This window comes from Leopardus geoffroyi, chromosome E2, assembly GCF_018350155.1.
Source record: "Leopardus geoffroyi isolate Oge1 chromosome E2, O.geoffroyi_Oge1_pat1.0, whole genome shotgun sequence".
NCBI lineage: Eukaryota > Metazoa > Chordata > Mammalia > Carnivora > Felidae > Leopardus > Leopardus geoffroyi.
In genome coordinates, this window is record NC_059335.1 from 16,278,805 (window position 1) to 16,296,997 (window position 18,193).

The 18,193-nt window shown below is 39.0% G+C and overlaps 2 protein-coding genes across 3 annotated transcripts in view; one reads left to right on the forward strand and one right to left on the reverse strand.

Annotated features, from left to right (window-relative positions):
- Positions 1 to 15,523, forward strand: part of ZNF875 (zinc finger protein 875) — a 28,247-nt gene extending 12,724 nt beyond the window's left edge. Inside the window, exons 3-5 of one of the 2 annotated variants that reach the window (XM_045441025.1) lie at positions 652 to 778; positions 1,463 to 1,558; positions 9,920 to 15,523. In XM_045441025.1, coding sequence (XP_045296981.1) covers positions 652 to 778; positions 1,463 to 1,558; positions 9,920 to 11,682 — 1,986 coding nt within the window. In that variant the 3' untranslated portion in view covers positions 11,683 to 15,523. The remainder of the gene's footprint in view (positions 1 to 651; positions 779 to 1,462; positions 1,559 to 9,919) is intronic. The other variant, XM_045441027.1, reaches the window with a different exon arrangement.
- The window catches only part of LOC123578207 (zinc finger protein 569), a 322,725-nt gene that overhangs the window by 176,981 nt on the left and 127,551 nt on the right, over positions 1 to 18,193 (reverse strand). The window lies entirely within an intron of this gene.

Genomic DNA, 18,193 nt, shown 5'->3' on the forward strand with positions numbered 1-18,193 from the left:
AGGATTTTGAGTTTCCAAGGTGGCAAGTTGTGGGGAGGTAAATACATGGGAGAACTGATGGAAGGTAGGGGCTAGTTAGTAAGGTTTGTTGTATAAATTCCTCTGGTGCCATCTCCTGGCTGATAAATTGTTTCCAGTGACTAACTTCTATTCTTCCTGGTTGAGGGGAGGGACGGGAATACCCTCACAAATTTATGTTCTTCTTTTAGGCAGATAGGAGGAGTGCAGAGAGCTTTTCTTGTATCTGCTTCTGCTCAGTTTCCTTCAGCTCAAAATAATACTTATTTCAGGGGCTCCTGGGTGGCTCAGTCGGTTGATCACCCGACTTCGGCTCAAGTCACGATCTCACAGTGGGTTTGAGCCATGCATCCGGCTCTGTGCTGACAGCTTGGAGTCTGGAGCCTGCTTCGGATTCTGTCTCCTTCTCTCTCTGCCCCTCTGCTCACACTCTGTCTCCCTCTCTCTCAAAAATAAACATTAATAAAAAATAATACTTACGTCAAAATGGCGTAGTGGCATATCCTGTTACCCTTCATTTACAAAGTAGGGTTTAGAAATCTCTGCCTCCCACAGGGAAGCCTTTTCATTCCTCATCCTGAGTCGTGAGCAAGGCGAACTCCTGGATGAGCAGCAGTGTGTTTTGTGTTAAAGGCATTCGTGGCATTCAGGGATGTGGCTGTGGACTTCACCCGAGAGGAATGGAGTTTGCTGAGCCCTGCCCAGAGGACCCTGCACAGGGAAGTGATGCTGGAGACCTACAACCACCTGGTCTCACTAGGTAAGGACGGCTTCCCTTAGCACTTAAAATCTGTCCCACAGAGTATTTTCTACACACCATGAGGAAAGCCTACCATGAAGCAACTGTCCTAGGGTTGGGCTTAAAAACAATAATTTACATTTTCCCTCAGGGTAAATCTGGATTTATTAGAATTAGAAACAGGTGGATTTACTCATGTTGCATATAATACTGTGTTTCCAGTCCTCTTTCTCAAGTCTGGGGGCTCTCCTCTCTTTTTACTTTACCTTGTTTGAAACCTAGGAGATTTTCATTCACCAAGTATTAATATGCTGATTTTCTGATTAGAGTCACTTTTACTTACTCAGCTCTTCTTCTGTAGAGAGTTCACTATTTTTTTAATGGGTTTTTTTTTTAATGTTTGTTTATTTTTGAGAGGGGGGGGAGCAGGGGAGGGGCAGAGAGAGAGGGAGACAGAGAATCCCAACCAGGCTGTCAGTGCAAAGCCCAATGTAGGGCTTGAACTCACGAACCGTGAGATCATGACCTGAGCCGAAGTTCGATGCTCAAACAACTGAGCCACCCAGGCACCCTGAGAGTTCACTGTTATAGGTCCTTTGTACCACCCTTTGGGTTTCCCTCCCCATTTTGGCTCTGAGTTCTGGAATGGCCCCTTGAGCCCATAACCAAAAATCTCCTTGTTTGTTTTTTTCCCCCTATGAACAGAAATTCCATTTTCCAAACCAAAACTCATTTCTCAGCTGGAGCAAGGAGAAGAGCCCTGGATTGAGGAGAAACGATGTCCGCTGGTCCTCTGTCCAGGTAAGTATGACACAGGGAAGATGGGACCATCTGCAGCTTGACAGATAGGGAAGGAGGACGCATCTCTCGGGTACAGGAAAGAAGCTCTTCTCGGGTCTCCTAGGTCGTTGGTAAGTCTTCCTGGCATGAGTTCCCTTCCAGAATATCATTTTCAGTTGAGGGAGGGACTTTCTTGGTTTCCTTGTCTCTTTCCTCTACCAGGAAGCCTCCCTTCCTCTTACTTGGCTTGCCTTCTTCGTCATGTTTAGTCTTCCCTCATGCGTGGGCTTCTTTCTCTCATCGTGATCTTAAAAACTGTACCTGCCCCATGGATATGAAGTCTGCTACTCTTCAGATACTTTCCAGTTTCTCTTAGGCGAAACATAATCGATTATCTCTACATGTCCAATTCCCATAGTTTAAAAAATGCATTAGTCACTAATGAAAATTAAGTTCCCATGAGCCAACATCCTAGCTTAAAAAATAAAACATTACCTAAACAATTGAAGTTCCTATTTCCCTTTCCCAGATTCTACCCTATACCATCCCACACCTCTGCCCAAAGAGTAGTGTTTTTTCAAAATTAGGGATTTATAATTTTATGCATGGCTTTTTGTTTTGCTTCATAAATATGAATCCCTCAACTATCTATAGTTGTTTGGCATATTTTTAAACTTTACATTAATGTCATCATAATATGTATATCCTTCTGTAGTTTGCTCTCTTCAATGACACTGAGTTTATAAGATTCATCCATGTTGATATAGGTTGTTCTGGTTCATTCATTTGCACTACTATATCGTGTTTATTGTAGTCTATGCATAATTAAAATACAAAATTCATTTATCCATTTTATTTTGTTGGACATCTGTGGTTTTACCAATTTTGGCTATTAGAGAATGCAACTATAAACATTATCATACAGGTGTCCTTGGGCATAGAAGCATTTGTGTCTTTAAGATATGTGCCCAGGAGTAGAGTAGCTGAGTCAAAGAGCGTGCACTTGTCCATCTGGCCTAGGCAATGCCAACTGGCCCTCAATAATTGTTTCATTAGTCTGCAGGGTTGCCATCACAAAAGGTTCTAGTTTCTGACCATCCTTTGGGTATGAAATGGCCTCTCACACTAGTTTTAATTTGCTTAGCACGGAGTTTGAGCATCTTTTCAAACGTTCATAGGTTGATTAGCATTGAATTCTGTGAATTGCCTGTTCAAATCTTTTGCCTGCTTTTCTCTTTCTTGTCCATTGGCAGAAGTATTTAAATAAATCCTGGAAATGAATCCTTTGTTAAATGTATTATGTCCATCTTCTTCCAGTCTGTGGGCTGCCTATATGCTTTTCAAAAAGCTGTTTAATTTTGAAATAATAGAAGTCTCAATCTAAAAATAATGCAGAAAGTTCCCATCTACTCTTCTCTCAGCTTTCTCCAATTTCAAAACCCAAGAAGTTGACATTAGTACAGTACTATTAAATAAACTGCAGACTTTAATCAGATTCAGATTTTGTCAGTTTTTACAGGTACTCTTTTTTTTTTAAGTTTATTTATTTACTTAGAGAGTGTGCAGGGGAGGGGCAGAGAGAGAGAGGGAGAGAAAGAATCACGAGCAGGCTCTGTACTGTCACTGTCAGCCTGGAGTCCGACATGAGATCATGACCTGAGCCAAAATCCAGAGTCAAATGTTCAACCAACTCAGCCACCCAGGCGCCCCTCATTTCCTACAGCTTTACAGTAAGTCTTAGTGTTTGGTAGGTTAAGTCCTCCCATCTTATTCTTCACGTGTCTTTGTAGCTTTACCCATTGAACTTTTACAATCAACTTGTCAGATTTCATAAAGTATCCTGTCAGGATTTTGTTGTAGTTGCATTGAATTTATATATTAATTAATATACATGTATTAATATATTAATTTGGAGAAAATTGACCTCTTTTACAATATTAAATCTTTCTCTTAGTGTGGTGTATTCCTTCACTTATTTATTAATACATCTTTATCGCTACCTTTTGGTAGGTTTTATAACTTTCTGTAAATGTACATCTTTAAATTTATACATAGGCTTATTTTTTTGGAGAGTTATATTTTTACAAACTAAATTTGTATAATTTATTTGTTAAAATATGTAACTAAAATTCATTTCATCATAATGATCATATACCCAGTGGCCTTGTTGAGTGGTTTAATTAATTCAATAATTTGTCCTGTGTATATTCTTTGGAGTTTCATACGTAGACAACTGTTTTACCTGTTTATTTTGCCTTTTGTTGTTGTTGTTCTTTTTGTCTTTGTTGATCATGTCTATTGTATGTTTTATGTCTGAACTTCTGTTTAATATTTCCTTTCTCTTCTTACTTTGGGCTTATTTTATTATTCTTTTTCTGTTTTTGAGATAGATGCTTAACATTATTACGTTTCAGCCTTCCTTCTTGTCTAGTATAAGGATTTAAGACTATAGATGTCCTTGTATCCCTAACACATATTTGCAGCTTCTGTTCCACCTCTGAATCCTTACCTCTGGTACCTTGAGCCCATAAGGCTTTGGTGTTTCATCACTATTTCTCCACTGCTGTGGTTGTGTGTGTCAGGAGTGCTCTTTAGCAAGAAACTCACAAACGAAATTCTTACCCTTCCCTTTCCATTGCTTTTTTAGTGTAAACTCTCTCCTCCAACCAGTTTCTGGTTGCTTTTGAGTGTTTTCCAGTGACTTTAAGTAATTATTTCTTGTATTTATCCAGTTTCATCATTGTTTTCTGTAGGGGATTCTTGTGACCAATTCAATATATATATTTTGGACTTGAGATTTGGAAATTACTTCAAAATTACAGAAGATTTGCAAAAATAAAATTAGTACAGGGGCACCTGCGTGACTCAGTTGGCTAAGTATCCAACTCTTGATTTCGGCTCAAGTCATGGTCTCACAGCTTGTGAGATCGAGCCCCACATCGGGCTTGCTGATAGTGCAGAGCCTGCTTAGGATTCTTTGTTTCCCTCTCTCTCTGCCACTCTCTCTCTCTCAAAATTAAATAAAAATTAAAAAATAAAATTAGTACAAAGAATATCTTATATCCTCTACACACACATGTGTGTAAATATATATGGCATATATGTTATTATAAAATAGCATCATAAAATTACCTGTTAATATTTTACATTTGTTTGTGTGCTATCTTATGTACTTGTTCTCCCATCGCCTTCTCCCCTCTCCAGATGTATGTGGATATATTTATGTATATATATGCGTGCATGTAGGTTCATATGTGCATTTTGTTAAAAGATTTTTTTTAAGGAGGGCAGTGTTGTCATATAACCATGGTAGTTATCAACGTCAATAAATTTAACTTTGATACATTAATGTTATCTAATATCTACTTCTCATATTATAATTTTGTCAGTAGACGCAGTAATATCTTTTTTTACTCTCCAGAACATCCAATCCAGGTTTAGGTAGCACATTGACATGTCATGTCTATTTAATCTCCCTTAATACAGATCATTTCAGTAACCTTTCCTGTCTTTTGGACACTGACATTTTAGAAATACACAGTCTTACAGTTCCTGTTTTTTTTAAACTTCATTGAGATATAATTTATATACCATAAAATCTACTTATTGTAAGTTGCATTATTTTTGGTAAACGTTTATTGTTGTATGATCATTTCTTCCATTTAACTTTAGAATAGTCCATTGTTCCAAAAAGTTCCTTTCTGCCCATTTGCATCTATTCTTCCAGTGGTTCCTCCTAGGGAACCACTGATATGCTGTCTCTCTAGATTTGCTGTTTCTGGACTTTTTCTATAAATGGTATCATAAAATATATAGCTTTTTGTATCTGGCATAATGTTTTTGAGTTCATCCGGGTTGTGGCATGTATCAGTAATCCATTCCTTTTTATTTCCATATAATATTCCATTGTGTGAATAGAGCAATATTGTTTACCCATTCACAGGTTGATGGATATATGGGTGGTGTCTACTTCTGGCTATTGTGAATAGTGCTGCTAAGAACAATCATGTACCAGTCTCGATGTGGGCATACATTTTCATTTTGGGATAGATAAGTAGCTATAAAATTTCTGGATTGTATGCTTTGTTCACATTTAACTTTTTAAGAAGCTGCAAATTGTTTTCCAAAGTGGCTATACATTTCTATTAGCATTTCTATGTTACATTTCCGTTTTCTATTTTTACATTTTCTGTTAGCAGGATGTTAGAGTTTCACTTTCTCTGCATCCTTGTCAGCACTTGGAATTGTCTCTAATTGTGATTATAAACATTCTGGTGGATGTGTAGTGGTATTTCACTGTGGTTTTAATTTGCATTTCCCTAGTACTGATGATGTTGATCTTTTCATGTGCTTAGAACCATTACATATCTTCTTTAATGAAATAGCTATTCAGTTCTTTTGCCCATTTTTCAATTGGATTGTTTTGTCTTCTTTTTCACTTGTAAGAGTTGTTCATATATTTTAGACATAGTCCTATATCAGATATACGATTTTCACATACTTTCCACTCTATAAAATGAAGTTTCAGAAGACAAGTCTGTGGCTTGGCTTTTCACTCTCTTTAATGGTGTCTTTTCTTTCTTTTTAAAAAAAATTTTTTTTTAATGTTTATTTATTTCTGAGACAGAGACAGAGCATGAGTGGGGGAGGGGCAGAGAGAGAGAGGGAGACACAGAATCCGAAGCAAGCTCCAGGCTCTGAGCTGTCAGCACAGAGCCCGACATGGGGCTCGAACTCACAAACCATGAGATCATGACCTGAGCCGAAGTCGGTTGCTCAACCGACTGAGCCACCCAGGCACCCCAATTGTGTCTTTTCAAGCATAAGTTTTACACTTTAGTGGTGTCCAGTTTTTAAATGGATTGTGCTTTTGGTGGTGTAACTAAGAACTTTTTTGCCTTTTGTTTGGAGTGTTCGGTTCATATTTAATAAAATTATTGATTGCATTAAGTCTGCCATTTAGCTATTTGTTTTTTATATGTCTCATGGTTTTTTTTATTCCTCTCCCTTCCTTTTGGCACAAATATGGAGTTTTTGCAGTTATTTTCTTAGTGCAGCTCTAGGAATTAAAATATGCATCTAATTTATCACAATCTAGTTAATAGTTTCAGTAAAATAGATCTTTTATAAAGCCCACAATATGGTGTTATAGGCCTTTTATGATAATCTTAGGCACTTTAGAGAAGTTAAGAGAAGAAAAGAGAAAAATATACAGACATAGTCTTTTATATTCACTTACATATTTACCAGTGTTGATGGTCCTCATTTGTTCCTGTGGATTTGAGTTAGTGTCTGGTGTCATTTCTTTTCAGCCTGGAGGACTTACTTAGTATTTCTTGTGAGGCACATTTGCCAGCAATAGATACTTTCTGAGTACTTTTTAATCTGTGAATATCTTTGTATCAATTTTTTTCTTCTTTTTTTTAAATTTAAATTTTATTTTTAAGAGAGAGAGAGCGAGCATGCACATGAGTGGGGGAGGGGCAGAGAGAGAGGGAGACACAGAATCCGAAGCAGGCTCCAGGCTCCCAGCTGTCAGCACAGAGTCCGATGCAGGAGTTGAACTCATGAACCGTGAAGTCATGACCTAAGCTGAAGTCGGACACTGAACACACTGAGCCACCCAGGCACCCCTATCAATTTCATTTTTGAGGGATACTTTTGTAAGAATAGAATTCTCCCTGGCTAGCTTTTCTTTTTTTTTTTTTTTTTTTTTTTAATTTATTTTGATAGAGAGTGTGCACATATGTGCACGTGGGGTAGGGGCAGAGAGAGAGGGAGAGAAAGAATCCCAAGCAGGCCCCTATACTGTTAGCTCAGAGCCCAATGCAGGCTCGAACTTATGAACCATGAGATCATGGCCTGAGCAGAAATTGGAAGCTTAACCAACTGAGCCACCCAGGTGTCCCCTTCCTTGTTAACTTTTTAACCTTTATTTCAGCACTTTGAATAAATCACTCCACTGCTTTTTGGTCTCCATTACTTCTGATGAGAAGTTAGCACTAATCATACTGTTTCTTCCTGTGCATGTTGAATCATTTTCCTTTTACTGGTTTTAAGATTTTCTCTTTGTCTTTTTTTTTCTGATAGTCAACAATCTGGCTATGATGTGTCTCTCTAGGACTTTATGTTTTTCTTGGGGTTTGTTGAGCTTCTTGGATTTGCAGATTAATGTTTTTCATCAAATTTCAGACTTTTTAGTTACTATTTCTTTGGACATTTTTTTCCTGTTCTTTCTCTCTGTTGTCTCCTTCATGTGTCCTCGTTGCGCATAGATTGGTTTATTCGATGGTGTCCCACAGGTTTCTGGGGCTCTTTGCTTTTCTTCGATCTTTCTTTCACCTGTTCTTCAGTTTAGGTAATTTCTATAGATTTATCTTCAACTTCATTGTTTCTGTTACCAACTCAAATATGCTGTTGGATCTCTCTAGTAATTTTGTAATTTCAGTTATTTGACTTTTTAATTCCAGAATTTCCTTTTACTCCTTTTTAATAGTTTTTATTCTTTATTGAGATTTTCTGTTTCTTAAGTGGTCATACTTTACTTTAAGTTTTTACACACTGTTTCTTTTAGTTCTTTAATTATATTCATAATACCAGCCTTGAATGCTCTTTTTCCCTCGTACATCAACATCTGGGCCACCCAGCAAAGTTTCTGTTGGCTACATTTTTTCCTCCACATAGGTCACTCTTTCCTGTTTCTTTGAAAACTGGATATTTTAGATACTGCATTGTATCCCTTCTGGTATCTCATGTTTCCTGCCTAGATGTTATTGCTGTTTTTGGTTTAGAAACATTTCTAACCTTAATACAGGGAATATGCTTTTTCTGTGAAGATGATGTTTCTGCGTGATTTGTTATTTTATTATGGTGTTTATTTTTAATCCTGGCTTCCTGTTTTCAACCTTGTGTCTGCAGAGCTTAGTGAACTGTGACATTAGCAATAGGTTGTGTTCAAAGACTTTGAGCCAGTAAGGCTTCCTGCCTCTGCCACTGGATGAGTGTGTGGGGTGGGGAGCTCAAAGTTCAGATAGCTTTCAAGCCTTTTCTGGCCTTTTACTTTCCACTGACCCCTCTGATGTTTTCCTCTTTACTTGGTTGTAGCCTCTCTATCAGGCAGGGTTATGTGCATCAATCACATCAATCTTCCCTGCTTTTGCAAACAGCCTTTCAGTCAGCCAGGATTGTGTGGAGAGTTTATCAAGCCCTTCCCTGGCTCTCTCACTTTCAGGTTTCCCTTGCTACATTTCTGGGTGGTCTACCAGTCTTTGTTGTTGTTGTTCCCAACCAAGACTGAACCTCAGACAGCAGTCCCTCGTGGCCTTCCGTGTTCATTTACCACCTAGATCACATTTATGGACAGTTCCACTGGGCATTGGTTTTTCACCTCCCGCTCAAATCAAGTGACTGCCCCTCTGGCAGCAGCAGCACTGATCATTCTATGGCCTGTCCTAGTATAACGACCACACCAACCAAGCTGGGGGATTGGAAGGGTGAGAGCAGCTCCAGGCAACAATGCTGCAGATTCCCACTTTTCTTATCTGGAGTTAAGTATTTTTCGTGAATAAACACTTCTCAAGTTATTGTAGGTTTTTGATTGATTTCTGGAATTAAACTTTGTAGTCTGTCAGGTATTGTGAAAATAAGTTTTTAGTATGAGTTTTCCACATTGCCATAGAACAAGGGTCAAAAACTTTTTCTGTAAGGGGCTACATTAGTAAATATTTTAAGCTTTCCAAGTCATGTGCCCCATTGGTTGGTTGGTTGGCTTGCTTTTCTTTCTTTCCTTTCCTTTCTCCTTCCCTCTCCTCTCTTCTCTCCTCTCCTCCCTTGCCCCTCCCCTTCCCCTCCCTTGCCCCTCCCCTTCCTTCTCTCTTCTTTCTTTCTTTTTTCTTTTCTTTCTTTCTTTTTCTTTTATCCTTCCTTCCTCTTTCTTTCTTTCTTTCCTTCTTCCTTCTTCTTCTTCCTTTCTCCCTCCCTCTCTCTCTCCCTCCCTCCCTCACTCTCTCCCTCTTTCCCTCTCTCCCTCACTCCCTCTCTCCCTCTCATTTTCTTTCTCCTTCCTTCCTTCCTTCCTTCCTTCCTTCCTTCCTTCCTTCCTTCCTTCCCCTAGAAAGGTAAAATCCATTTTTAGCTGGTGGGTCATACCAAAACAGGTTGCAGGCTGAATCTGGCTTACTAGACAAGTTTGCTAACTCCTGTACTTAAAAATGTAATGTTTAAATTCAAATGAAAAATAGCCATTTTTTATGGATGCAAGGATGTCTGAGTGGGAGACATGCTGTGATATAAACATATTATGAATGACCAACAGGCAGAGTAAAATGGCCCAGGCAACCCTACCTATGGCTACTCTGACTAAATATATTCTTTTTTCACCAGGATCAAAGCTAGAAATTCAACCTTATCCCCCCTGTCCGCTGGCATTCTCTAGTCAGCGAGGCCTCAGCCAACATGTGTGGCTCAGGCATCTTCCTCAGCTCTTCTCAAGTTACTGTGCAGGAAATCATCTCCGTCCCGGGAAACCCTATCCAGAAGATCAGAAACAGCAGCAGAAACAACTCTTTGATCAAGCCTGCTTGAGTGACAAAGCAGATATTCAAGAGACAGAAGACTCCAAGCCCTTGTTCAGGAGACTAAGCAGAAGAGGCACTTGGGAGGTGTTGTCCAGCTCACTGCAAGAACAGCCAGTCAGGTCCAGGGAAGACAACACAGTGCTGGATATAGGGCCCAGCCTAGGCCAGAGGACAGACCTTGAGGAATCAGACAAAGGATCGCGTGGTGTAGAAGTCTCAAGATTTGGGGCAGTCAAATGTGGGGAGTTTGGGCGAGGCTTTTTGAGGGAGTCAAACCTGCTCAGCCTCCAGAAGATGCATACAGGGGAGACACCTTACATGTACACTGAGTGGGGACAGGGCTTTAGCAACATGTCAATCCTCATCAAAAACCAGAAGAAACACTCTGGGGAAAAACCTTATGTGTGCAAGGAGTGTGGACGAGGCTTTACCTGGAGGTCAAACCTCATCACACACCAGAGGACACACTCAGGGGAGAAGCCTTATGTGTGCGAGGAGTGTGGACGAGGCTTCACCTGGAAGTCAAACCTCATCACACACCACAGGACACATTCAGGGGAGAAACCTTATGTGTGCGAGGAGTGTGGACGAGGCTTTACTTGGAAGTCAAACCTCTTCACACATCAAAGGACACATTCAGGGGTCAAGCCTTATATGTGCAAGGAATGTGGGCAGAGTTTTAGCCTGAAGTCAAACCTTATCACACACCAGAGGGCACACTCTGGGGAGAAGCCTTATGTTTGCAAGGAATGTGGGCGTGGCTTTCGCCAGCATTCACATCTCATCAGACATAAGAGGACACATTCGGGAGAGAAGCCTTATGTGTGCAGGGAGTGTGAGCAGTGCTTTACCCAGAAGTCACATCTCAGTAGACACTTAAGGACACACACAGGAGAGAAGCCTTATGCGTGCGCGGAATGTGGGCGCCGTTTCAGTTGGAAATCAAACCTCAAGACACACCAGAGGACGCACTCCGGGGTTAAACCTTATGTGTGCCTGGAGTGTGGGCAGTGCTTTAGCCTGAAGTCAAACCTCAACAAACACCAGAGGTCACACACAGGGGAGAAGCCATTTGTGTGCAGAGAATGTGGGCGAGGCTTTACCCGGAAGTCAACCCTTATCACACACCAGAGGACACACTCAGGGGAAAAGCCATTTGCGTGCAGGGAGTGTGGACGAGGCTTCAACGATAAGTCAACCCTCACCTCACACCAGAGAACACATTCAGGGGAAAAGCCTTTTGTGTGCAGGGAGTGTGGTAGAAGGTTTAGCCAGAAGCCAAACCTCTTTAGGCACAGGAGGGCACACTCGGGTCATATGCCCTTTGTGTGCAAAGAGTGTGGGCAGGGCTTTTGTGATAAGTTAACTCTCGTCACACACCAGAAGGCACACTCCGGGGGAAAGCCTCACGTGTGCAGGGAGTGTGGGCAAGGCTTTAGCCGGCAGTCACACCTTGTTAGACATCAGAGGATACATTCAGGAGAGAAGCCTTACATTTGTAGGAAGTGTGGGCGAGGCTTTAGTCGGAAATCAAACCTCATCAGACATCAGAGGACACACTCAGGATAGACACCTTGTGTGTACAGCGAGTGTAGTGAAATCTTCAGTCAAGAGTCCTATTTCACAAGATGCCAGAAGTCACACCTGGTGGTTTTAGTAAGAAGTCAGCCATTACCAGACACCAAAGTGGAGACAGCTACTTACGTGTGACAGGAATGTTCACGAGCCCAATGGGAAAAGTCAACCTCTCCAGTCCGCCTGAAGGAGAACTACTGGCTCATTTTCAGGAGCTCTGGCTTCCCCTAGTGGGGATGGTGGGTTGTGGAAGATCAGGTAACTTGATGGAGGGAGCACTTAGAAGGAGATTGAAATAAAGGAATGGAGACTATTCTACTGTCATTCCCTGAGAATATTTAAACCCTCCTTACACAGTAGCCTGGATGTTAGAGATAACAGCAATAATGGAGTTCGCCCCTTAAAATCTGTCCGACTTTCTGAGAACAAGGGACTTGACAGAGACCATTGCTGATTTAATCTTGCTTTCCCAGAGCAGGACCCAGCAGCAGTCAGCTTCAGGGAAGTTTGCGAAATGATGAATTCATGGAGACAGAGGTAGTACGTGGGTAGAAGAAGGTTTTATTATGCAAAAGGGCTTACAAGTGAGGAAGACCATGACTGTCCTAGCGCTAGGTTTTGGGAGGAAGTATCCATTTTTGCTTGCTTCCAGGGGCTGTCTCTGGTTTCCAGGTTGAATCCATACTGAAGATATTCTTATTTACCGATGTATTTAGACTAGAAATGTATTATATGCTTTTATGAAGAAAACTGGTAGTAATTTTCGTGAATTTGACTTTCAAACCAAAAGTTAGAATATTGAAAAACAACTGTCGCCATGAACTTGACAGCTTTCCACTACTTAGTCTTTTGTGACAAGATTGCTGATGATATTAATGAATGTGATTTTGTAATACCATATAATGAAATACGTAAACATTTCGAAGATCTGCCTAACTCATTGAACAAGTATTTTCCTAATGATTAGTGTGTGATGCTACAAAATCATCCATGGTGATATTAAAGTATAAGATAGGCAAATGGATTTCAGTTTAAAAGATAAAGGTACCTGGCTGGCTCAGTCAGTAGAGCATGCAGCTCTTGATCTTGGAGTTGTGAGTTCGAGCCCCACCTTTAGGGATAGAGTTTACTTTAAAAAAGAAAGGAAAAACCAAAAACAAAAAATTAATACCAATCTTTAAAAAAAAAAAGAGATAAAGGCCAGATTCCACATTACAGTAACCTTTAAAAAATTATCACTTGTTGACTTTTGCTATACTTTGGTATAGTCAAAGAATAATATTAACAAATATCTGAAAAGGTCATTAAAATACATCTCCATTTTTTAAATTTGTACATGTGAGGTCATATTATTTATCTCAGCAAATTAAATGCAAGAGCACATATAAAATACTAGCTATATTAAGATTAAAGAGATTTTCAAAAATACAGGATAATGCCACTCTTCTCACTGATCTATTTTTTTAAAATTTCTTTGGTGGAAAATATTCAAACCCAAGTGAAAGTGAAGCACTTTACTTCTCATTTAAAGTGCATTGTTTTCTAGATGTTTATGGTTTTGGGGTACCTGGCTGGCTCAGTCGGTGGAGCATGTGATTCTTGATCTCAGGGTTGTGAGTTCAAACCCCACACTGGGTGTAGAGATTACTTAAAAATAAAAGTCTTAAAAAAAACAAACAAACAGGTTTCGGGTTGCCTGGCTGGCTCAGTTGGTGGAGCATGCGACTCTTGATCTCAGGGTCATGAGTTCAAGTCCTGTGTTGGGTGTGGAGCTTAACAACAAAACGTTTAGATGTTTATGGTCTATATATTACAGCAAAAAATACTTCGCACACACTTAAACACCAAAAAAAAAGTTACCTGACATACTATTATACTTAATATAATTTAAACTAGGCATGGGGCACCTGGCTGGCTCAGCTGGTGGAGCATGAGAATATTCATCTCTGCGTCATGATTTCGTCCCCATGTTGGGTGTAGAGATTACTAAAAAAAATAATAAACTTAAAAAAAATTAAACTAGGCATAGAAGAAAATTACCAAATAACACAAATGCAAAGGAAATGCTTGTTAACACCCACTGGCAGATGTAAACCTACAATTGAAGTATGCTGCTCTATCTAGACAAAACACACAAATCTTGGGGAATACTCATTGCTAGAACTAAATTATATAATTACTTAATCTCTGTGCCTGTCGCTATGTCTCTTCCTGAATATTCTTGCCAATTTTTCTATTTTTTATTAAAATCTATTCTTTTAATCTTCAATGTGTTTTTAACTTATATTTTGTTAATTTTTGTTAATATTTACTAATATCTTGAAGCTAGTTTTTATTAATTGCTTTTTGAAGCTTATTTAATCATACTTCAGGTTTTTTTTTTTACCTTTTCCTTTTTATTTTCTTCTGAAAGTCAAATCAGTTATAATTTTTATCTTTATTTTCTCTTTTAGCCAAGAATTACTATTTCTACAAATGGCTAGATGGATGTATTCATTTTTACACTCTCCTAGTATTTAGTTTTTTTTAATTTTATAGCATTATAGTCAATATATTTTTGTAGTTTCTTCCATTTTATTTTATTAAAAAATGTTAATGTATTTATTTAAATTCAAGTTAGTTAACATACGATGTAGTATTGGCTTCAGGAGTAGAACCCAGTGATTCATCACTTCATGTGACACCTAGTGCTCATCCCTACAAATGCCCTCCTTAATGCCCATCGCCCATTTAGCCCATCCTCAACCCACCTCCCCTCCAGCAACCCTGTTTGTTCTCTGTATTTAAAAGTCTCTTATGGTTTGCCTCCCTCTCTGTTTTTGTCTTATTTTTCCTTCCCTTCTCCTATGTTTATTTGTTTGGTTTCTTAAATTCCACATGAGTGAAATCATATGGTATTTGTTTTTCTCTGACTTATTTTGCTTAGCATAATACACTCTAGTTCCATCCACATTGTTGCAAATGGCAAGATTCCATTCTTTTTGATCGCCAAGTAGTATTCCATTGTATGTATGTATGTATCTTCTCTATGCATTCATCTGTGGATGGACATTTGGGCTCTTTCCATACTTTGGCTATTGTGGATAGTGCTGCTTTATAAACATTGGGGTACGTGTGTCCCTTCAAATCAGCGTTTTTGATTCCTTTGGATAAATACCTGATAGTGCAATTGCTGGGTCATAGGGTAGTTCTATTTTTAATTTTTTGAGGAACCTCCATGCTGTTTTCCAGAGTGGACTTCCAGTTTAATTCATAAAGTTTAGTTTTGAATCTAATCAAGCTCTGAATTTTCATGTATATCTTTTTTTTTTTTTTTTTTTTTAGTTTATTTATTTTGAGAGAGAATAGGGGAGGGTCAGAGAGACAGTGAGAGAGAGAATCCCAAGCAGACTCCACACTGTCATTGCAGAGCCCAATATAGGGCTTGAGCTCACAAAATGAGATCATGACCTGAGCTGAAACTGAGAGTCAGATGCTTAACTGACTGAGCCACCCAGGCACCCCAGTTTTCATGAGTATCTTAAAAAGCAAGTATGTAACATGAGTATGTGTATTTTAACAATATTATACCAAAATTAACACAAAAGGTTATAAATGTTGATGTTTTTCTATATCGTTACCTTATTCTCCTGTTGTTTTGTATTAATTTCATATTTATTTCTATGTTAACATGTGAAATTAGATTTGTAATGTAAATATAGATACAAGTAATATTAACAGAATAAGCACCATTGTACTCACCCCAGAAGAAGTAGTAAGCCTTAATTATTTTTAAAAACTTAGCACTTCCATTTCTGTAAGTGAAATAGTAAATAAATTTATGATCATGTTAAGAGACATTTCTCCATGTATTGCCATCAAATTTTGCTTAATACATTTCAAGGCTATTTTATTTAGATCTATAGAAATTAATAAAATTTCTTCTTGATGGATTTTCTCTTTTAAAACCATTGAGCAACCCCAGGTCCCATTCAGTGCTTCTAATTAGTCCGTTCTCAATACTGTTTGCATTTGCCTTTTTTAGTAGTATTTGCTATACTCACTTTTTCATTTTCATCTTGATATTCTTGTTTTGTGAATAGAGCATCCTATTCAAGTACTGGAAGCCACAGTCAGAACAATTAGGTAAGAAAGATAAATAAATACAAAGCATCTAAATTGGAAAGGAATAAGTGAAACCATCTCTATTTACAGACATCATTTTATATATAGAAAATCCAAGTGAACTCAAACTGATAAAGCTAATCAACAAATTGAGCAAAGTTATAGAGTACAAGATCAACAAACAAAAATCCGAGAAAATAGAGAATTCTGGTTTCTTGAGGGATCTTGGCTGATGGGTTGCCACTGAGTAATGAATTGGGTGACCATGGGGGTATGAGTACTATATACCCTTTAACTCAAAGTTTCTTAGATTTGGCCAATGGGAGCCCCTTCAAGCTGGCCTCTTGTGTCTTTCTGACATGTCTCCATCATTCATTAAGCATCTCCTTAATTTCTGACAGATAGTAAAGGCTCATTTTGTACTTTCTCAGCCCCGGCCCTGGAATTCACCATTTCTCTAAGAAATTATAGTTGCTTTCAGTGGAGAATGATATTTAGGAACCAATACCTAGGTAATAGGTGTGCTCATTGGTCTTAGACCATCTCTGCTGACAGAGCTAGGAAATTTACGTGTGTGTGTGTGTGTGTGTGTGTGTGTGTGTGTGTGTACACAAATACCTGTTTATATCTGAAAAAAAAAAATCAGTTCATATGGATACTTCCAATTTCAATCCAACATCACAATGTTTATTCTAACCTTCCTTTCCACATCTGTAACTCCCTTTTCTTTCTTTTTTAACGTTTATTTTTGAGAGAGACAGACAGCATGAGTGGGGGAGGGGTAGGGAGAAGGGGAGACACAGAATCTGAAGCAGGTTCCAGGGTCCTAGCTGTCAACACAGAGCCCAATGCGGGACTCAAACCCACAAACCATGAGATTATGACCTGAACCGAAGTTGGATGCTTAACCGACTGAGCCACCCAGCTGCCCCTGTAACTCCATTTTCTTATAGTGATAAACCTGGTTCTCATTATCCATCATATATTTACTTATTTGCTCATTCTTGGAATACATATTAAGTAGTTTCAGAATTGCTAATGCATACAATTGTGATAAGCATACCTACTCATTGGAGTTCATTATTTTTGTAGATCTTTTTGTCTTTGGCCTGAGGACAAATTACCACATTTGAATTACTTGGGTTAGTTCTTTTTCCACCCTTCACTGTGGTTATGTTATTCATTTGATTTCTGTTTGTGTTTAGTTTTAGGGTTCTCTTCATCTTTGCTGTTGTGAACACATTTAGGGTGTCTCCCATGATTCTCACTTCTAATAACCACACTGTTGAGTAATCCGCTCCCCTTGAGTGTGGGTGGGACTATGAGCAGCTTCTAACCAACAGAATATGGTAAAGATTACGGGATATCACTCTTGTTTTTATGTTAAATTGTATGGCAAAAGTGAAGGGATTTTGCAAGTGTAATTAAGGTTCCTAATCAGTTGACTATGTAGGGGGAAAGGGAAATTATACTAGGTGGCTCACCTAATCTGGTAAACACTTTAAGAGGGCCTCAGTCAGGGCACCTGGGTGTCTCAATCAGTTAATCGTCCAACTTCTGGCTCAGGTCATAATCTCATTGTACATGAGTTCAAGCCCCACTTTGCTGACAATGCAGAGCCTGCTTGGGATTCTCCCCCTCTCTCTACCCCTTCCCCACTCACTCGTTCTCTCTTTCTTAATAAATAAAAACTTTAAAAAAAGAGCCCTGAGTTGGGCTCTGTGCTGACAGTGTGGAGCCTGCTTGGGATTCTCTCTCTCCCTTCTTTCTGTCCCTTCCCCCACTCTCTCTCAAAATAAATAAGCATTTAAAATTTTAAAAAAAGAGAGACTCTGAGAATCAAAGATTTTCTCTTTATTGCTAGCTTTGAAGAAACAACCTGCCATAAATTATTTTTTCTTTCTATTCTTTTTAAAAGTAGGTTTCACATCCAGCACAGAGCCCAATGTGGGGCTTGAACTCATGACCCTGAGATCAACACCTGAGCTGAAATCGAGTCAGATGCTTAACCGACTGAGCCGCACAGGCACTCCAAACAGACTGCCCTGAATTCTATAGTCACAAAGAAACTATTTCTGCCAACTACCTAAAAGAGCTTGGAAGCTAACCCTTTACTTGTCAAGCCTACTGATGAGACTGCAGCCCACCTGACAGCTTAACTTCAGCTTTGTAAGACCCTGAGTAGAAGAGCCAGCTAAGCCCAGATTCCTGACCCACAGAAATTGAGATAATAAATGGGTCTGTAGTAATTGGTTGTATAAGAACAGAAAACTAATATTTGTTAATTTTATCTACTCTTTTAATATGTGAAACACTAACATTTCTAAAAGTCTAAACTACACAAAACAGTTCACTCAGAGAAGTATAACTCCCTCAATCACTTCTATTCCCTCCCCTCCCC